The sequence below is a fragment of the Anomaloglossus baeobatrachus genome, chromosome 3 (genome assembly GCF_048569485.1).
Source record: "Anomaloglossus baeobatrachus isolate aAnoBae1 chromosome 3, aAnoBae1.hap1, whole genome shotgun sequence".
In the NCBI taxonomy this organism is placed as follows: Eukaryota; Metazoa; Chordata; class Amphibia; order Anura; family Aromobatidae; genus Anomaloglossus; species Anomaloglossus baeobatrachus.
Genome location: NC_134355.1, coordinates 629,798,736 through 629,815,959, shown reverse-complemented (window position 1 = coordinate 629,815,959; position 17,224 = coordinate 629,798,736). Strand labels below are relative to the sequence as shown.

The 17,224-nt window shown below is 42.2% G+C and overlaps 1 protein-coding gene across 1 annotated transcript in view; it reads left to right on the top strand.

Moving 5' to 3' along the window:
- Window positions 1–16,739, top strand: part of NBAS (NBAS subunit of NRZ tethering complex) — a 1,027,824-nt gene extending 1,011,085 nt beyond the window's left edge. Inside the window, 1 exon segment of the mRNA XM_075341124.1 lies at window positions 12,960–16,739. Coding sequence (XP_075197239.1) covers window positions 12,960–13,235 — 276 coding nt within the window. The 3' untranslated portion in view covers window positions 13,236–16,739.
- The last annotated feature ends 485 nt before the right edge of the window (window positions 16,740–17,224 follow it).

Below are 17,224 nucleotides of genomic sequence, written 5' to 3'. Positions count from 1 at the left end.
AATGCATGTCTATATTCCCATAGTCATTGTTCCACGTACTGTATCTTAGTACTACAGAGTACAACTTCTCCTTTTTGTTACTATGTTTCATATTCAGTTTGCACCTGTTCACATTAGAAAGGTAGGATGTGCCATCAGTCTTTTCTTTCACTCAGTCCTGGCTCACACTGAAGTCCAATAAAAGAAACATTTCTGCTGGGCTGTCATTATTATATTTCATTGTTAGGCAATTTATAGCACTGTTTCTTTTTGCTTACCGCTCCTGTAGATATCTGTATAAGGCTGGTAGCTGGTATCAGTTTTTCTATATAGTCTAAGGCTGGATGAAAGTCCTGAGTCACAGATGGTCATTTATACATTACTGTGTCATCCTTCATACATTAGGAAAAGAAATGCCTTGAAAGGAGGTTTTCCAGGTCCTGACTGGGTGGTGAATGCAGCGGCGGGGTTTTGATGTTGCATAGTTTCTCTCTGTCGAGCTCTTTCATTAGCTCCTATTGCTTGCATCTGACAGACCTGCCTGTATTTTTATCTAATCGCGAGCGCTCCCGCTCTCCTTTGTAGATTTTCCCATCCTGACAGCTCTTTATTCCTGTAGCTGAATTCATTTTTTGCTCGCTCCCTTTGTTAGAAATCCATTAATAATTAAACAATTTTACAAATACCGTTGCGGCGCGTGTAATTTCGAGATGGAATTTCCCCAGATATTATGTGTGTGTGTGTATATCACTGTGTTGGGTGAATTTTGCGGCACAAACTTTTAACGTTCGCTTCTAAGGCTCCTAATGGATGTCTGGTCTGGCTGGTGTTTCAAGTAGATAGGCTATCGATTACTTTGTGCTAGTTTTAAAACTACCTTGCCCTACTTTATAGGAGCGCTTTGTCAGATTAAACTAGAATCCAATATTCCATGGTAAAAAAAAAACCAACCCTGTATTATGTTTCCCAGCAGAATATGGACTTGATAAGTAAATAGCATGTCTGGATAGAGTAGCCAAATGCACTCTGGCATTAGCACACCACTGTGACATTTAAGGGGGATAGAACGGAATAGAAACCTTTATAACTTGCATGGAAACTCAAATTACTCAAGAAATAAAGTTTTATTATTCATCATTCCATTTTTTTCCCCTTACTTTTATCCTCATTCGCTGCATACTACTTCATTTATTTTTTTTAATTGGATTGTGGGCGTTTTGGAGCTCCTACGGTGGGTCCTAAACTACATTTCTCATCATTCTGTGCACTTGCTATTTATAAAGGGTAGGTGTGCTGCTGAACCCTGACTTTTGGACTGTGGAGATTCATTTCTTGAAGTTAGCCATGTACATAATATTTTGTTGATGTAGTTAGTGAGGACTAGGGATGAGCAAACCTGATATGTAAAGTTTGGTGTTCATACTGAACATCGGGTGCTTGGGTTGGACTTTTACCTGTACATCCAGTTGCTGTTCAGGTTTGTCATCCGAATAAAGCTTGTTGAAAGGCTGCAGAGCAGCCAATCAGCAAGCTTTTCCTGTATGGGCACCTATGGCCCCATTACAGCCATGTAAAATATTTGCATACCTGTGGTTATCCGGTGCACCACTGTGGAAAAAACTAATAAAAAATGTATAGATTTTTTTTTACATGTGCTCACACTCTATTTTTGATAACCAACGCGGTTAAAACAGATAGCTGGGAGCTGCAACCCCCAGCGGTCTGCTTTATTTTGGCTGATTATCAAAAATAGAGGGGATCCCACCCCATTTCTTTGAATTATTTAAATAATTTAAGAAAATGGCATAGGGTCTCCCCTATTTTTTATAACCAGCCAAGGTAAAGCTGACAGCTGGGGGTTTGTATTAGGGTGGAAAGGGTCATGGTTATTGGCCCCTCCCAGTCTGAAAATAGCAGCCCACAGCCACCCCAGAATTGGTGTATCCATTAGCCGTGCCAATTCTGCATCTTTACCATGCTCATCAAGATTGCCCTGGTTGGGGATCATGGGGTTGATGACAGCTGTGAATTGTCAAAAATCACAGCTGTCATCATGCCCTAGGGTAGTAATGGGAATGTATCTATGAGACCCACATTACTAAACGTGTAAGTCAAAAGAAATAAACACATACAGAAAAATACGTTATTTGCAATAAAAAATAGACACCCTCTTTCTCCCCTTTTATTAACCCCCAAAACACCCTGCAGGTCCGACGAAATCAACACGACATCTCGGGATGATATTTGGCTCTGCTACTTCCAAAGACTACAGTGACTGAAAACATAGCCAGTCTTTGCATTCTCCAGGACACACTGAGGAAAGCCACAACTGTGAGAAGCTATGAAGTCACTCAGGATACCGGAATTCACAGCGGGGGACTCTCACTATACCAACTGTGACCGCCGGTGAACTCACTACCGGATTGCCGGGCTGCCCTTTCATCATGTCACGCAATCCGACAGCCTGGCAATTCGGCAGCAAGTTCAGATGAGGTCCCAGTTGGCAAACTCACACAGCACTAAGGGTAGCATGGAAGCCACCATCTGTGACTTCATTTCAACTTGCTGCCAGACTGTTGGACTGCATGACATCACGGCAGAGTACTCAGGCAATCCGGCAGAGAGATTGGCTGAAGTTACAACTGGTCGTTACTATACTATCCTCTGTGACCCCAGCAGAACTCGCTGCCAGATTGCCTGACTGCACTGTCACAATGTTACACAATCTTGACAGTTCAGCAACGAGTTCAGCTAAGGTCACAGTTCGCAGCTCACACAGCACAGAGGGTAGCTTGGGACCCACCATCCATGACCTAATTTCAGCTTGCTGCCAGATTGCCAGACTATCGCATTGCGTGACAATGCGGCAGAGCAGTTCAGCAATCTGGCAGCAAGTTCAGCTTAGGTCACAGATGGTGGTTCACACGCTACCCTCTGTGACCTCAGCTGAACTCGCTGCTTGACTGCTCTGCCACCGTGTCACGCATCCTGACAGTCAGGCAATCCTGCAGCGAATTCACTGGCAGTCTTAGCTGGTACTGTGGTAGTCCCCCGCTGTGAACTTTGGTGACCTTTTTACACTACAATACAGCAAACTGGTCTGAAACCAATCATAGACGCCAATACAAAGGGAGGGAGGGGTGTATAGCAGTCTGCAATCAATTACAGATGCTGGCACAGAAGATGGGCAGGGAAAGCAGTGAATATTGATGAAGTTTAATGATCGGGAGCAGGAAATACAGTATGTGTTGCTCGTACCCTATTTTACTTTTTCAGCTCCCTAGCCTTTAATATGACCATTTTTCAGCACAGAAATTCAGGTCCCCATTGACTTTTACGAAATTTGTTATCCACAATCAAGTTCAGTTCCCAAACTAAACTTTTTTTCCCCAAGTCTGTGCAAATTCGACGAACCCGAATATCCACGGGTCCGCACATCTCTAGTGAGGACACTTACATTAGTTGTGGAATTGGCCTGGGTTAGATTACAGGTTGGATGCAAGAGGAAAAGAAAGTAGATAAGTGGAGTTATTTGAAGGGTATCAGAATCAGTCTGTCAGCAGGTTTTTGCTATGTGATCTAAGAGAAGCATGATGTAAGGAATGAGACCCTGATTCCAGTGATGTCACTTACTAGGTGTAGGAAATTATCACTAGAGGACTAGGTGTCTTGTGCTGCCTAGTCTAACCACATCCCCACTATTGATTAACAGCTTTCTGTTAATATACAATGTACAAAGGGCTCAGCATTATGAGCTCAACTTGATCTTCAGCAAACAAAACTGATTCTATCTCAACTAAGTGAATACAATGCTGGAATGAGGCTCTCTGTTCCTACGTCATGCTGCTGTCAGACTAGATCTAGCAAAAACCTGGGAAAGGTTCCCTGTAATTATTATGAAATTTTACTTTGGGGTATATTAGGTGATTATGCTACTATTTATATGAAGGAAGGTGCGGACATTGGGCCATGAGGACTCCCCACTCCTTCATCAGAGAGAGCCAGTGTTTGTAGACCGCTTCGGGCGGGGTGTGCGATACTTACTGTATTCTTCAGGGCAGCATTCGCCACTGCGGAGGAGCTGGTTGTCATCTTGGTTGTAGTAGTTAGACACAGGACACTGGAGAACTCTGAGCATAATAACCGTAAATGGTTTATTACTTTTGCCACCTTCATGACAGATATGGCCACACTTATACGGCTCTGCTGCCACTGTTTCCTGGGGTACTCCATCTGGCCTATCCCTCTGACTGAGACCTAATCCTCCAGCTCCTGGACCTATGCCTTCCTTTCCACCCTATTCTTCTCTCTGCGAGTACTCATGGTCCTCTCACTGCCTCAGACTGCTTCTAGTCACTTGACGTCCTGAGAAATTCTTGCTCTGGACATCTGTCTAGTCCCCTGGACTCTTCTAAGCCCGTCCCGAGGTGAGCCATAGGCTATGGAGCCTTGGAGAATACCTTCGGTTTTCATGATGGACTCAAGTTACAAGGTCATATACTCCAGGAACTCCACTGCAGATCTGTTGTCTCACAGACCTGTCTCTACAACCAACCCTTTGGCCATCTGTCACTCCTCCCACCTTTGCTCTCAGCTCCCTCGGTAACCTGTAAGTATCTGATCCTGCTACATCTATTACCAACAGTCTTTCTGCATAACATTCCTATACTTTACCTTACACTACATCCTACTTAACATTCTCCACTACTTCTATTGCAACTTATGTTCTACCCTAAAGCTTTTCTGCCTCATACACATTACCACAAATTGCTAACACATTTATAACTCATAATAACGGATTAAACTTTACATTACCATATATATCTTAAATACATTTACAACACACTAACATTACATAAGCAAATAGTAGACCTTACCAGGCCTCAGCGCTAGGCGGCGCCGGCCGCTACAGTCTCGGCTCTGCTACATTGAGGAACCTCATCCTCCCACAGCAGCACAGTCCATATAAAACACACTTGACATAATACATATAAAACAGTACAGATAACCAAAAACACCTTTGAAACGAACGCTAAGCTGGTCTATCTCATTCAGTTCCGTAGACAAACAAAGCATTGGATATGCGTATGTGTCACTCTTGCTGTAGACAACTCTAGGACTTCAGAGTGCTATCCTTGAGTATCATCTATCTTGCGTAAAAAGAAACGAAACTTCAATTCATGATATATTGTCACGAGATATGTATGACGTAATGAAGAAATCTTGTAGAAAAAAAATATGCTAAAACTCATATAGCTGCTGATATTCCAGTATTCACACTGGCTGTGCCACGGTCCGTATAGGGACCATAATGCCCAGACTGGAAATAGAAAATATTCAGCTCACCCCTCTTCACTCCAGGATACCACCATCGATGCACGGAAATGCCCTGGCCTGGGCGGGAGGAACATTCAGCAGAAAAGGAAAAAATCCAGCATCGTAGACGGAGATGTGAATATAAAACTGGGAAATTTTATTGAAATCCTTTATGACTAAGACCGCACAGTCGAAACGCGTAGGTAGCACTTGTTCCCTCGTGTCCCTGTGTTCCCCACTGATTCTATGTTTTTTAAGGATTTCAATAAAAAATTCCCAGTTTTATATTCACATCTCCGTCTACGATGCTGGATTTTTTCCTTTGCTGCATAATGCCCAGACTGACCACAAGTCTCCTGACCCGAACTGACAGCCTTATATCTGTCTATGAGGCTGTAACATCAGGTCAGAATACCTGTGTCCATTCCCGGCATTACGCTTCATACACTAACCATAAAACATGGACGTCTTAATCCAGACTAATTTGAAGCAACAAGGTAATATCTCTTTGAAAGACCAAAAAAACCCCCACAAAATTTAAAACCTGGCACAAGAGTCGCGATTATGCAGTTTTGTCACCTATCTCCTCCATTACAGATGGTTAGGACCGTATCCTATTTGGATTTCATGCATGTCCACAAGTGAGAGCGCAGATCCATTTATTATATGTAAAATTTAGCATCTGTATGGGTACAGCAAGCCAGTATCTCTCCATTTGCACATTGCGCTTGTCATCGTTGACTAGTGTTCCATGTCATTTCTGAAGATCTGCGTTTACTTGTCTCAGGCCCTGATGTATCTGAAAGATGTGAGTGAAATCGCCATTTCCCGCTATATGCTTACAGATTCATAAAATCCACATTGAATTTTATAACTGTGCTTGTTTTCGATAGTAGTTCAGAAACCTCAGACAAAGCCTTCAGTCATGTATGACAAAGACTTTATCCCTTATATATTTCACCGGCCTCAACTGTTCCATCAGATCAGTTCATCTTGTCTCCCGCCTCCATCCCACATATATTCTTGTTAACCTTTTACGGTGTGAGATTTGGGAAAATATCAGAATATCGCTCCATGTTAAGATCTTATGTATTTAAGGAGCCGATGGGGAGTGATCAAAAGTTCCTGATCCGTGTTGAAATATCTCCATAGTTAAGTGATTCTTCTTTTTGAGTCCGAAAGAAACATCTTAAAGCTACCGGTAGTTGACGTTTTGCCGAATATAGATATGTAGGCAAAAATAAAAATGACATTTCTCCATTTTGGTCACTTTTAGAGTTGAGCAAGTATCTAGCTATTCGTACTCGCTATACTCATAACGAGTACTGTCTAATACTCGCGTATTCATTCCAAATAGTGTGTGTAATGCACGTCAATGGGGAATATTCGCAAGGTAACTCGCACAAATAGTATGGCATTCGGGTTACTCGTTATTTTGCGAGTTTTTCCCCATTGACTTGCATTGCACACGCTATTCGGAATGAGTATGCGAGTATTAGACAGTATTCGTTATGAGTATAGCAAGTACGAATAGTTAGGTATTTGCTCAACTCTAATCACTTTGCCTCCCCCATATTGGTTTTGCATATAATAACTAGTGATGGGCGGATCTGGACTGTAAAATTCCTGATCTGTGCGGTTTCAACCGTACCCGAATGCCACGTCCGGGTCTGTAATTCTTCCGGAATTTTTGCTAATGATGATTCGGCACTCTGGTAATTAAAAAAAATAAAGCTAGTGCGTTATACCTACCGAGGCTCCACCGTGGCTGTAACTGCTCCCCTGGCTGGTCATTCACTTCTGGGACCACTCCATACCTTCATTGCATATGCACTGCTTTCCTCGTCCACTGACGTGTATGATTGGTTGCAGTCAGACAACGCCCCCACGCTGAGTGACAAAGTCTGATGCTTCCAATCACATACTCTGCGGGTCTATATCGTACAGTAAAACTAAATAAATAAAAAAAAATGTCATAGGGCTCCATATTATGATACCTAGTACAAATAAAGTATAGAGCTACAGCTTGCAGCACCCAGGCATGCGCTTATTTTGACTGTGTATCAGAATAAGAGGAACCGCATGAGGCTTTGGGGAGACCCATGCTTATTACCATCCATGCTTATTACCACCAGCCTAAAAATAGCAGCTTGCAGCCACCCAAAATTGTCACATTCATTAAATGTGACAATTCCAGCACTTTACTCAGCTTTTCCCGATTGCCCAAGTACGGTGGCAATCAGCATAATAAGGGGTTAATCGCAGCTCATAGTTGTCACTAAGCCCTATATTAGTAATGGGGAAGGTCTATGAGCCTTCCCCATTACTAATCTGTAACTGAAAGTAAATAAACATAAACACCGAAAAATCCTTTATTTAGAATAAAATACAAAAAACCCACTTTCTTTCACTACTTTATTAACCCCAAAACCATCCCTGCCGGTCTGACGTAATCCACACAAGGTCCCACGATTATTCTAGCTTTGCTACATCTGAAGTCAGAGCGCGATCATTGAACATGACCACCAGCTGTGGACTTGAGGCAGAGACTGAGCCTCAGCAATTAGCGGTGACATCATTCAGGTGATTTGCTGTCACAGCTGGAGGTTCCCGCGCTCCTCCACCTGTGACTGCTGCTAACCTGACCTCAGATGATCTCAGTAACGTCAGTGACCTCACTTCAGGTGGGGTCACTGAGTTTAATGAAGTACCCCGAGTTAAGGTTATAAATGGAGGACCGTGGGAACCTCCAGCTGTGACCGCAAATCACCTAGTGATTTATGTCTTTTATTTTGAATAAATTATTTTTTCAGTGTCTGTATTTCTTTATTTCTTTTCACTTACAGATTAGTAATTGAGCGGTCTCATAGACACATCACATTACTAATCCAGGGCTTAGTGGCAGCTGTGAGCTGCAATCAGCTCCTTATTACCCTGATTGCCACCGCACCAGAGCAAACAGGAAGAGCTGGGTAAAGTTCCGGGATTGTCACATCTAATGGATGCGACAATTCTTGGCGGCTGCAGCCTGCTATTTTTAGCCTGAGGGGGCCTCAATAACCATGGGTCTCCCCAGCGTGAGAAAACCAGCCCCCAACTGGCAGGGTTTATCATGGCTGCGTATCAAAATTGGGGGGACCGCACACCAGGTTTTTTTTAAAAACTATTTATTTAAATAGTTTAAAAAAAAAAAAAAAAAGCCACAAATGGTTCCTCTTATTTTGATACACAACCAAGATAAACACATGGCTGGGGGTTGCAGTCCGTAGCCATGGGCTTTATCTGTGCTGGGTATCATAATATGGGGGGACCATACGCAAAATATTTTGTTTATATACCACAATAGACGCAGACAGCGTCTGTGATTGGAAGCAGTCAACGGATACGCTGCCACTCAGGATGGGGATGCATCTGGCTGCAACCAATCACATGCCGGTAGACGGCGGAAGAAGTGAATATGCAGTGAAGGGACTGAGTGGCCCCAGAAGTGATTGAGCGACTGGGAAGCATTTACAGCCGCGTCGGAGCCTTGGTAAGTATAGCCCGCATGATCCTATGCCCCCTTCAGTTCTACCACCATACCACCAGATACTTTTCCCCATAGACTTATATGGGGATCGGCATCCAGCCAGATATCCAGAATCAATTTCAGACTGTAACTAGATTTTTTTTTTTTTATCTGGTTAGGTCTGCCGGTCCCGGTTATCTTCAAGTCCGCCCATCACTAATAATAACCATATAAATGTGTAAACCTAACATTAAATCAACCAAATTGTTTTCTGTGTTATTTTCTCTGTTATTGCACTTGTCTTGATTGCTGCCTACAACCTTCTATGCTTTGCAGTTTAGCCGTAAATATCCAAAGATGTTCCGGTTTTAGTAATGCTATAAAGCTCAGCTAATAATAAGTATCACTGAGCCTTTCTCTTAAATTACCGTGTCCGGAAGAGTTATTATCCTTGTGGGAGGCCTTTTTATTCTGATCCTACGCGTTTCAAGTTGATTCCAAAGGAAGCTTGCCATAGAAAATAAGTTTAAAGTATCTAATTTATTAAATAATAAAAAAAAAAGTTAGGAACAGATAAAATGTTGAGCACTTTTGTCAATCGTTGAGTTTGTCGTTTTGTTTTTAGGGAAAATTTGCATTCCATTAAAATCTCACTTCTAAAACATTTGCAAACAAAATGCATTAAAAATGTAATATCAGCAACCCTTAGGAGTTTGTGGAGGAATTAATCCGTTTTTTGAAATAAATGGTAATTACTCGGCTTATTTATTTTCTTACAATATCCTGCGAGAGACGAGGAGGCAAATGACAAAGGCTTTGAAAGCACCTTGGGGTACAATTCCTATATGTTAAGCCAGCAAACAGTCATTTTCCTAATGTTTTTCCCTTTCAACCTCAAATGATAAAGTAGGGCATCGAGGAAGTTGTGCACATTAGAAAAAAACATAACGCCTGAAGAATTCACTAAAAATAGACGACTCTGCTGAATAGTAACTCTAGGGCTTTGAACTAAGTTCAAATACAGAGATTAATTTTAATAGATACAGGTATTTCCCGCTATAAAGATGAATTAAGATTTTTCGAAATATGTTACTTAAGGGGTACTTTGCACGCTGCGACATCGCTGATGGTAGCGATGCCGAGCGTGATAGTCCCCGCCCCCGTCGCACTTGTGATAGCTGCCGTAGCGAACATTATCGCTACGGCAGCTTCACACGCACTTACCTGCCCTGCGACGTGGCTCTGGCCGGCAACCCGCCTCCTTCCTAAGGGGGCAGGTCGTGCGGCGCCACAGCGATGTCACACGGTAGGCGGCCAATAGCAGAGGGGCGGAGATGAGCGGGACGTAAACATCCCGCCCACTTCCTTCCTTCCGCATAGCCGGTGGAGGCAGGTAAGGAGATGTTCCTCGCTCCTGCGGCTCCACACACAGCGATGTGTGCTGCCGCAGGAACGAGGAACAACATCGCATCTCCTATTGGTGCGACATTATGAAAATGATCGACGCTACACAGATCACTGATTTACGTCGCTTTTGCGATCGTTTATCGGCGCATCTATGTTTTACACGTTGCGACGTCATTACTGGCGCCGGATATGCGTCACTTTCGATTTGACCCCGACAATATCGCAGTAGCGATGTCGCAACGTGCAAAGTACCCCTAAGAGATGATGGGACAACCAGATACCTCTATCTTTGGTGATGGTTAACACTTGTTTTATAAATGGCAGCACAGCACATATAAGACAGTGGTAAACACTTGTCTTATATAGTGGCTCAGTGGTTAGCACTTGTCTCATATCAAAGGTTCAGTAGTTAGCAGTTGTCTTATGTTGTAGCACAGCACAATGGCTCAGTTATTGGGACTTGTGTCATATAGTGGTACATAATACCACAGCATGGTGGCTCAGGGGTTAGCACTTGTGTCTTATATAGTAGCACAACACTGTTGCTCAGTGGTTAGCACATATTCCATATATCAGAGAACAGTGACTCAGTAGTTAACACTTATCTCATATATGACAGCTCTGTGGTTAACACTTGCATCTTATTTAGTAGCAAGGCAGCTCACTGGTTATCACTTGTATTTTATGCGTTAGTACAGTGACAGTGGCTCAGTAGTTATCACTTATGGCTGGTGTGTCTTATGGCCGTACAGCAAAGTGTCTCAGTGGTTAGCACCCAAGTCCTACGTGGTAGTATGATGCAGTGGCTCAGTGGTTAACACATGTATTTGGTAGTACAACACAGTGGTTTAGTGGTTAACACTTGTGTTTTATATAGCAGCACAGCAGCTCAGTGGTTAGTACTCATGTCTTATGTGGTAGCACAGGGGCTCAGTAGTTATCACTTGTCTTGTGGCAGCACAGTGGCTCAGTGGTTAACACATGTATAGCAGCTCAGTGGTTGGTACTGTTGCATTACATGATTGTTTTTTTGGGTTCAAACTTGACCAAGGTCAACATCTCTCTTTTTGGTGTTTCTCTGGAGGTTCTCTGCGTTTTTCCAACACTCAAGTTAGCAAACTGATAGGTTAACTGGCTTTCTACCTTGAGCCCCACTGATGCTGTGGTATATGTTGGCACCATAAAATTAATGGAAACTAAATCCGGTCATAATATTTTCTGATAATAAAACCACACTTAGGCTCTTACCGCATTCCATTTTCTATGGAAGGTACATTTTTAGTCTGCCCTGGTACTTTGCATTATTATTATTAGCATTTGGCTGCATATGAAACTTATTTTTCCCAGCTTGATCGGTGTTGCGTTTTAGGCCACTTATCTTGTACATTATTTGTGTGATCATCTTCATTCATGTACATTTTAGACCGTTATCCTCTTCCCAAGCCTTTGGATCATGAGTTTCTTGCCATCTTCCTTGAATGATATACCACCACTCTATGATCAGTGCAGGTCCAACCTCTGGAAACCCAACTGATCCTGAGAATGAAGGAGCAGCAGCGCTGATTTATTACTACCTGCCACCACCTAGGTTTATCTTCCACACCAGCACTAGGCCACCAGATAAGCAGGGCCTTCACCATGGCTCCACAATTCATTTTTTCGGTTGGGTAACATTGGCGTAACCAAACAATGGTGCCTGATGTATACAGGAATTAAATGCTTTGTATAGCCACATGAGTAATCTCATTTTATCATCTCATCGATGCATGTCATCTTACCGGCCAAAGGAGACGATGTGTAACCGATATGGGTAGTCACCAATACCAATGCAAAATTACTGCAACAGAGTTAACTCAGAGTAGGAGGAAGATTAATATTTTATAATCAACCTTAATTATTGACCCTAAAAGGCCAGACCAGGCAATTGATCCCAAATCAGTAGTAAGCTAACTCTATCCAATGGAAGTGGTAAGTTACTATTTTAGGGAATAATGCTTTAAAAATACTAATTCATACTTATGACATATCTTCAGGGTATGCTATTAATGTATAGTAGATGCGGGATCCGCAGTGGGGCCTGCTGCTAGCTCGAGAATGGGGTCCTGATGTGCGTCGCTGTAAACGGAGAGGGGGTGAGAATTCCCCTTCAGTCAGATCACCTCTCCTTGGACAGGTGGCCTTGTTCTTGAGATAGATTTAGGTCTCATTGATCGGAACACTTCTTTTAAGACTTTCTTGCTAAGTGTATACCCTAGTTGGAAAAGAGTTGGACCATTTGTGTCTTTTAGTTTCATGGTCCATGGAAGGAGAGGAGTGTGTTGATCTTAGGAGATCCTTCAACCTCATCTCAAAAGTGATTAAAGCAGAGAAAAAAGGACTGGAGATAACAAGTGTCATTTAATGAGGGAAAATGCAAACATATCATTGATTATTAGTGTAATATTTTTTTTTTTCTACAGTAAATTGTTGGGCGAAGGGCAAGTGATCTGAGCCTGATGTGTTGTATGAATCCCACTAGAAACTTTGTGCAGTTCCTGTGATATCAGTTAGCATGTGCTGCTTGTTTTTTAGTCATTTGGTTATTTTTGCCTTGTTTTCGTCCTACTCCACTACGTTTTAGTAATGATCTGTCTCACTAGAGGCTGAGATGTTATCTGGTCTTTCTCTTTTCCCTTCAAGTTGATTACGGTACGTAAAGCAGAAAAAGTGCAATGTTCTATTTTTTTTACAACTTCATTTTGTTTTTTAGGTCACTGTCTCGAATTGTGACTCCGAAATACTTTCTCTGCTTCTGGATGCTAAGTTGTTCGTAAAGTGCATTTCCACCATATATTACCCACATCTGGTTAACCATTTACTGGCCGCATCTGAAGAAGCCAGGTGGAATGTTGAAGAATTTGCAAAGGAACTTCATGATTCTGGATACAAAGCAGAAGCAGGTTCTTTACTGATGTCTTACAGAGGAACACACCCAGCTCTCCGAACCTTCACCTCTGCTCTTTCTAGTCTTAAACGGTGGCTGTAGAGTACAATGTCATGCTAAAAGACATCAGGATAGAAATCCCTAATCCCTGTTGTAATCTGCTTGCAAGTAAACCTGGTTTTCATAAGACAAGTTTCCATGTTTTAAGACCCACTGTGTTTTGTCCTTCTACTTTGCATTTCCATGATGGACTCCATTGGCCTCCAAACACTCCACGACAGTACCAAAACTCTCATCTCTTAAAGTATGTCTTTTAACCTGCTTTATAGTTTTGGTTTCCATGTATCGGTAATGTGCCACACAGCAAACCAGCCACATGTTGTTCCACAAATGAAACATATTACAAATATATTGACTTAGTTTTTATAGGTTAAATATAACTACACCAAAACTCCAAGAGTAAAGTAAAATGCTTAAGCTTTCACCACACAATAATTGGCTGTTTGGAAAAACCATCTAAATGGTCATTTAGGAGGTTTAAAGGGAAACTATCACTAGATGTATGGTGATAAAACTTTACCTTTTAAGCTCAAATATTGGCAACAAACCTTTTCTTAGAAAAAAATAAAAAAAAAAATCTTAAAGTAACTGGATATCTATGGTACCTACCTGAATAACTGGAATTTTATTTTTCATTTCAAAAAAGTTTTAAAATGTAAGATCTGTGTAAATCCTGTAAGAACAAATGTGTCAGACCTCATTTGCTTCATGATGTACATGTCACCTTTGTGCTATCTTATGGTCCGATCTCTTATCTGTGGGGTAAAGAGGAGACACTTAGCTCAGGGTTATAAAATATACAATTTAGTTTAGTATTTTCATGTAAATGCTGTTGGGATTTCTGCTTTTCTTGCCCACTCATAGACAAAAATTTTGAGACCTGCTTACCTTGATCACTATGATTCCTGGTTCTCCGGATTATACACAGAAAATTTCTGAGTGTCCTGCTTCCCCGCCTACTCATATGGACAGCTTGTGAGTCCTGTTTCTTCTTCCTGTCTATTCGTAGAGAAAGCCTTCCTGTTTCTCAGTTTACTTATAGAGAAAATCTGCAACCCCACCCACTAATAGAAAAAGCCTGTGAATCCTGATTCCCCTACCAAAAAAATAGAAAAAGCCTGTGAGTCCTGATTCCCCTACCCACTAATAGAAAAAGCCTGTGAGTCTTGATTCCCCCTCCCACGCAAAGAAAAAAAGCTTGAGTCCTTATACCCCTGCCCACTCAAAGAAAACAAAGCCTGTGAGTCCTTCTACCCTTGCCCACTCAAAGAAAACAAAGCCTGTGAGTCCTTATTTCGACGCCCAATCAAAGAAAATAAAACCTGTGAATCCTGATTCCCCTACCAAAAAATAGAAAAATTCTGTGAGCCCTGATTCACCTACCCACTAATAGAAAAAGCCTGTGAGTCTCCCACGCGAAGAAAAAAAGCTTGAGTCCTTACACCCTTGCCCACTCAAAGAAAACAAAGCCTGTGAGTCCTTATTCCGCCGCGCAATCAAAGAAAAAAAAGCCTGTGAGTCCTGATTCCCCCGCCCAATCAAAGAAAAAAAAGCCTATGAGTCCTGATTTCCCTGCCCAATCAAAGAAAAAAAAGCCTGTGAGCCCTGATTCCCCCGCCCAAACAAGTCCTGCTTCCATACCAACTGATAGAGAAATCATGTCAGTCCTGTTTCCCCCACCCACGTGCAATGCTGGACAGCTCTACTTGTATACACTTACCTTAAAGGGGAAGCTTTCAGCCACTGTGAGGGGAATCCTTGAATCAGACAATATAAAACTTTATATCCCTGTGCTCAATGTCTCCTCTATTCTATACTGTTCTCAGCATAGGAGACCTGACAGAAAATAGGCATCCTGGTACCTGAATATCCAGTGTACAGTAACATTGTGGCTCATTTTCAAAAATATATTCTCTTTGCTTGAGCTTTTGCTCTGAAGGGCTGTTTAACACTATTCTTAATTTAAAAGGAATCTGTCACTAGATTTGAGACCTCTTAACCTCCAGATGTCAAAGCTTGGGTAAAGGTACCAAACACATGGGAGACAGAACCGGATACATATCAAAGGTCCGCACTTACACTTTGCTCAGATGAAGCAGAGGACAGAACACCTTGCTTCACTAGACTCTGGTCCGAGGTGTACTGCCCTTGGCTTTATCTACACAATCCAGATGTGCCCGCTGTCGCTACACTCACCTCTCTAACCCAGTACTTAATGCCAAAACATTCAGATTTGACATTGGCAAAAATTGCACCTGTATAGTGTTCTTGTGGAAGTGTTCCTTTACACAAGGGTGGGTGAGGTCATGCATGGTACAAGTGGTGCTATACTCAAATTGCACTATGCAATATTTTTGAGCAATTTGGATTGCTTATATCTTTTTCTTCAAATAGGAGTTGAAAGGATTGTCCAAGATTAGAAAACAAAACGCACTTTATTTTCCACTATTGAGGAATGAGCATTACCATGCTTAGTACTCGTAAAGAACAGTTGGATGCTTGGATGGGCACGACTCGAGTACCGATTATAATGGAAGTCAATGGGAAACTTGAGCATTTTTCCAGGAAATCTTCTCCATTGAGATCCATTTTACTTCGTTAATCAAGTCACGCCCTTCCAAGCATGCAGCTGCTCCTTACGTGTACCTAGCACCTGAGCATGGTACTGCTCGCTCTTCACTATTCTCCACCTCTTACTCCAGTTCCACCACTTCATGGGCTCTCTCTAGTATTGGAGCACATCCCCATTTGAGGGACTAGGAATAGGAAGATCCTTTTGTTATTGTTTAGTTTAACAACTGTTTAGTTCTGAAATATTTCTACTTTCATCCAAGTGGTTTTTATCAGCATAGACATTGGTGAAATATTACTTGAATTTTACAAAATTGACCCCTGGCAATTGCTAGAACAAAGTGGTCATGTCATAGCCTTGAAAAAGTGCATGGCCTGCTCAGTCTTCTTCAAAGGTCCAGTGGGCAACCATGCAGTGTTGCACAAAAACAAGTGAAGCCGCCTAGAGATGAAGTGGCCCATTATTTACCAGTTCTGATGACACTTTGTTCTAGCAGTTGGTGTTGGGGGAGGTTGGGAGCATTTACAACTGTCTAACCAATTGGATTTTGGTGGCATGTCCTATCAATATGCCACTATAGGATATGGGGAAGGTGGCAAGAGCCAGATAAGATAGAAATGCTGATATGCATCTGACCACAAGTTATACCCAAAGCATCTGGTCGTCAATGTGACTTGAGCCAGGGAGAGCATTTTAATATTCCCACGTCGTCTGCTTTCAGTAGTTTGAAGACGTCCTCTAATGAAATGAAGAAAGCATTTGATTTGATGTTTGCTTAAGCTGTTATTACATCTGATTATGAGAATTTCTAACGGCATTTCATGTCCTGACTGTGCCTCTACAGTACTACAGACTATAACTATGTCATTTCACTTTGCATATTTATAGCCGTAAACATCTTGCTCGCTTTTTACAGAGAGATGACAAACTGAAAAGCCATATGGATATTTTATGTTGTTCCAATAAAATTTAACAATACAATAAAAGTTCAGGGTTTTTCATTTTTTTTAATGTTTGTGTCTTTCACATGAAAATTGATGCGAAAACAAATATGGTAATATATTGACTGGGTGCCTTCATGGGGAAGAGGGATGAATGGAAACGCTACATAAAAATTGGGTACAAAGGGATCCAGGTCCTAAAGAATATATGGACCTTATGTAAAGACCGGTCATAGAGGTCTTTTTTTCATTATGAACATTTGCACATCATATATTGCCCCCATAAGTGGTGCATCCAGGAAGGGGCGGCGTCAGCACCCAGCACACCTGGACCGCCGAGGGGGCCCACTCGGAGACGGCAGGGTGGTGTACCGCCAATGGTGACAGGCCACGCGGCCGCTTTGGAGCCCTTGAGTCAGAGAGGAGAGGTCCAATGCAAACGCTGCACCAGCCTCCCTCACCTCCCGCGAGCCCCACCTCCCCCCTCGCTGAGGCTCGCACTTTCAATTGTATCGGCA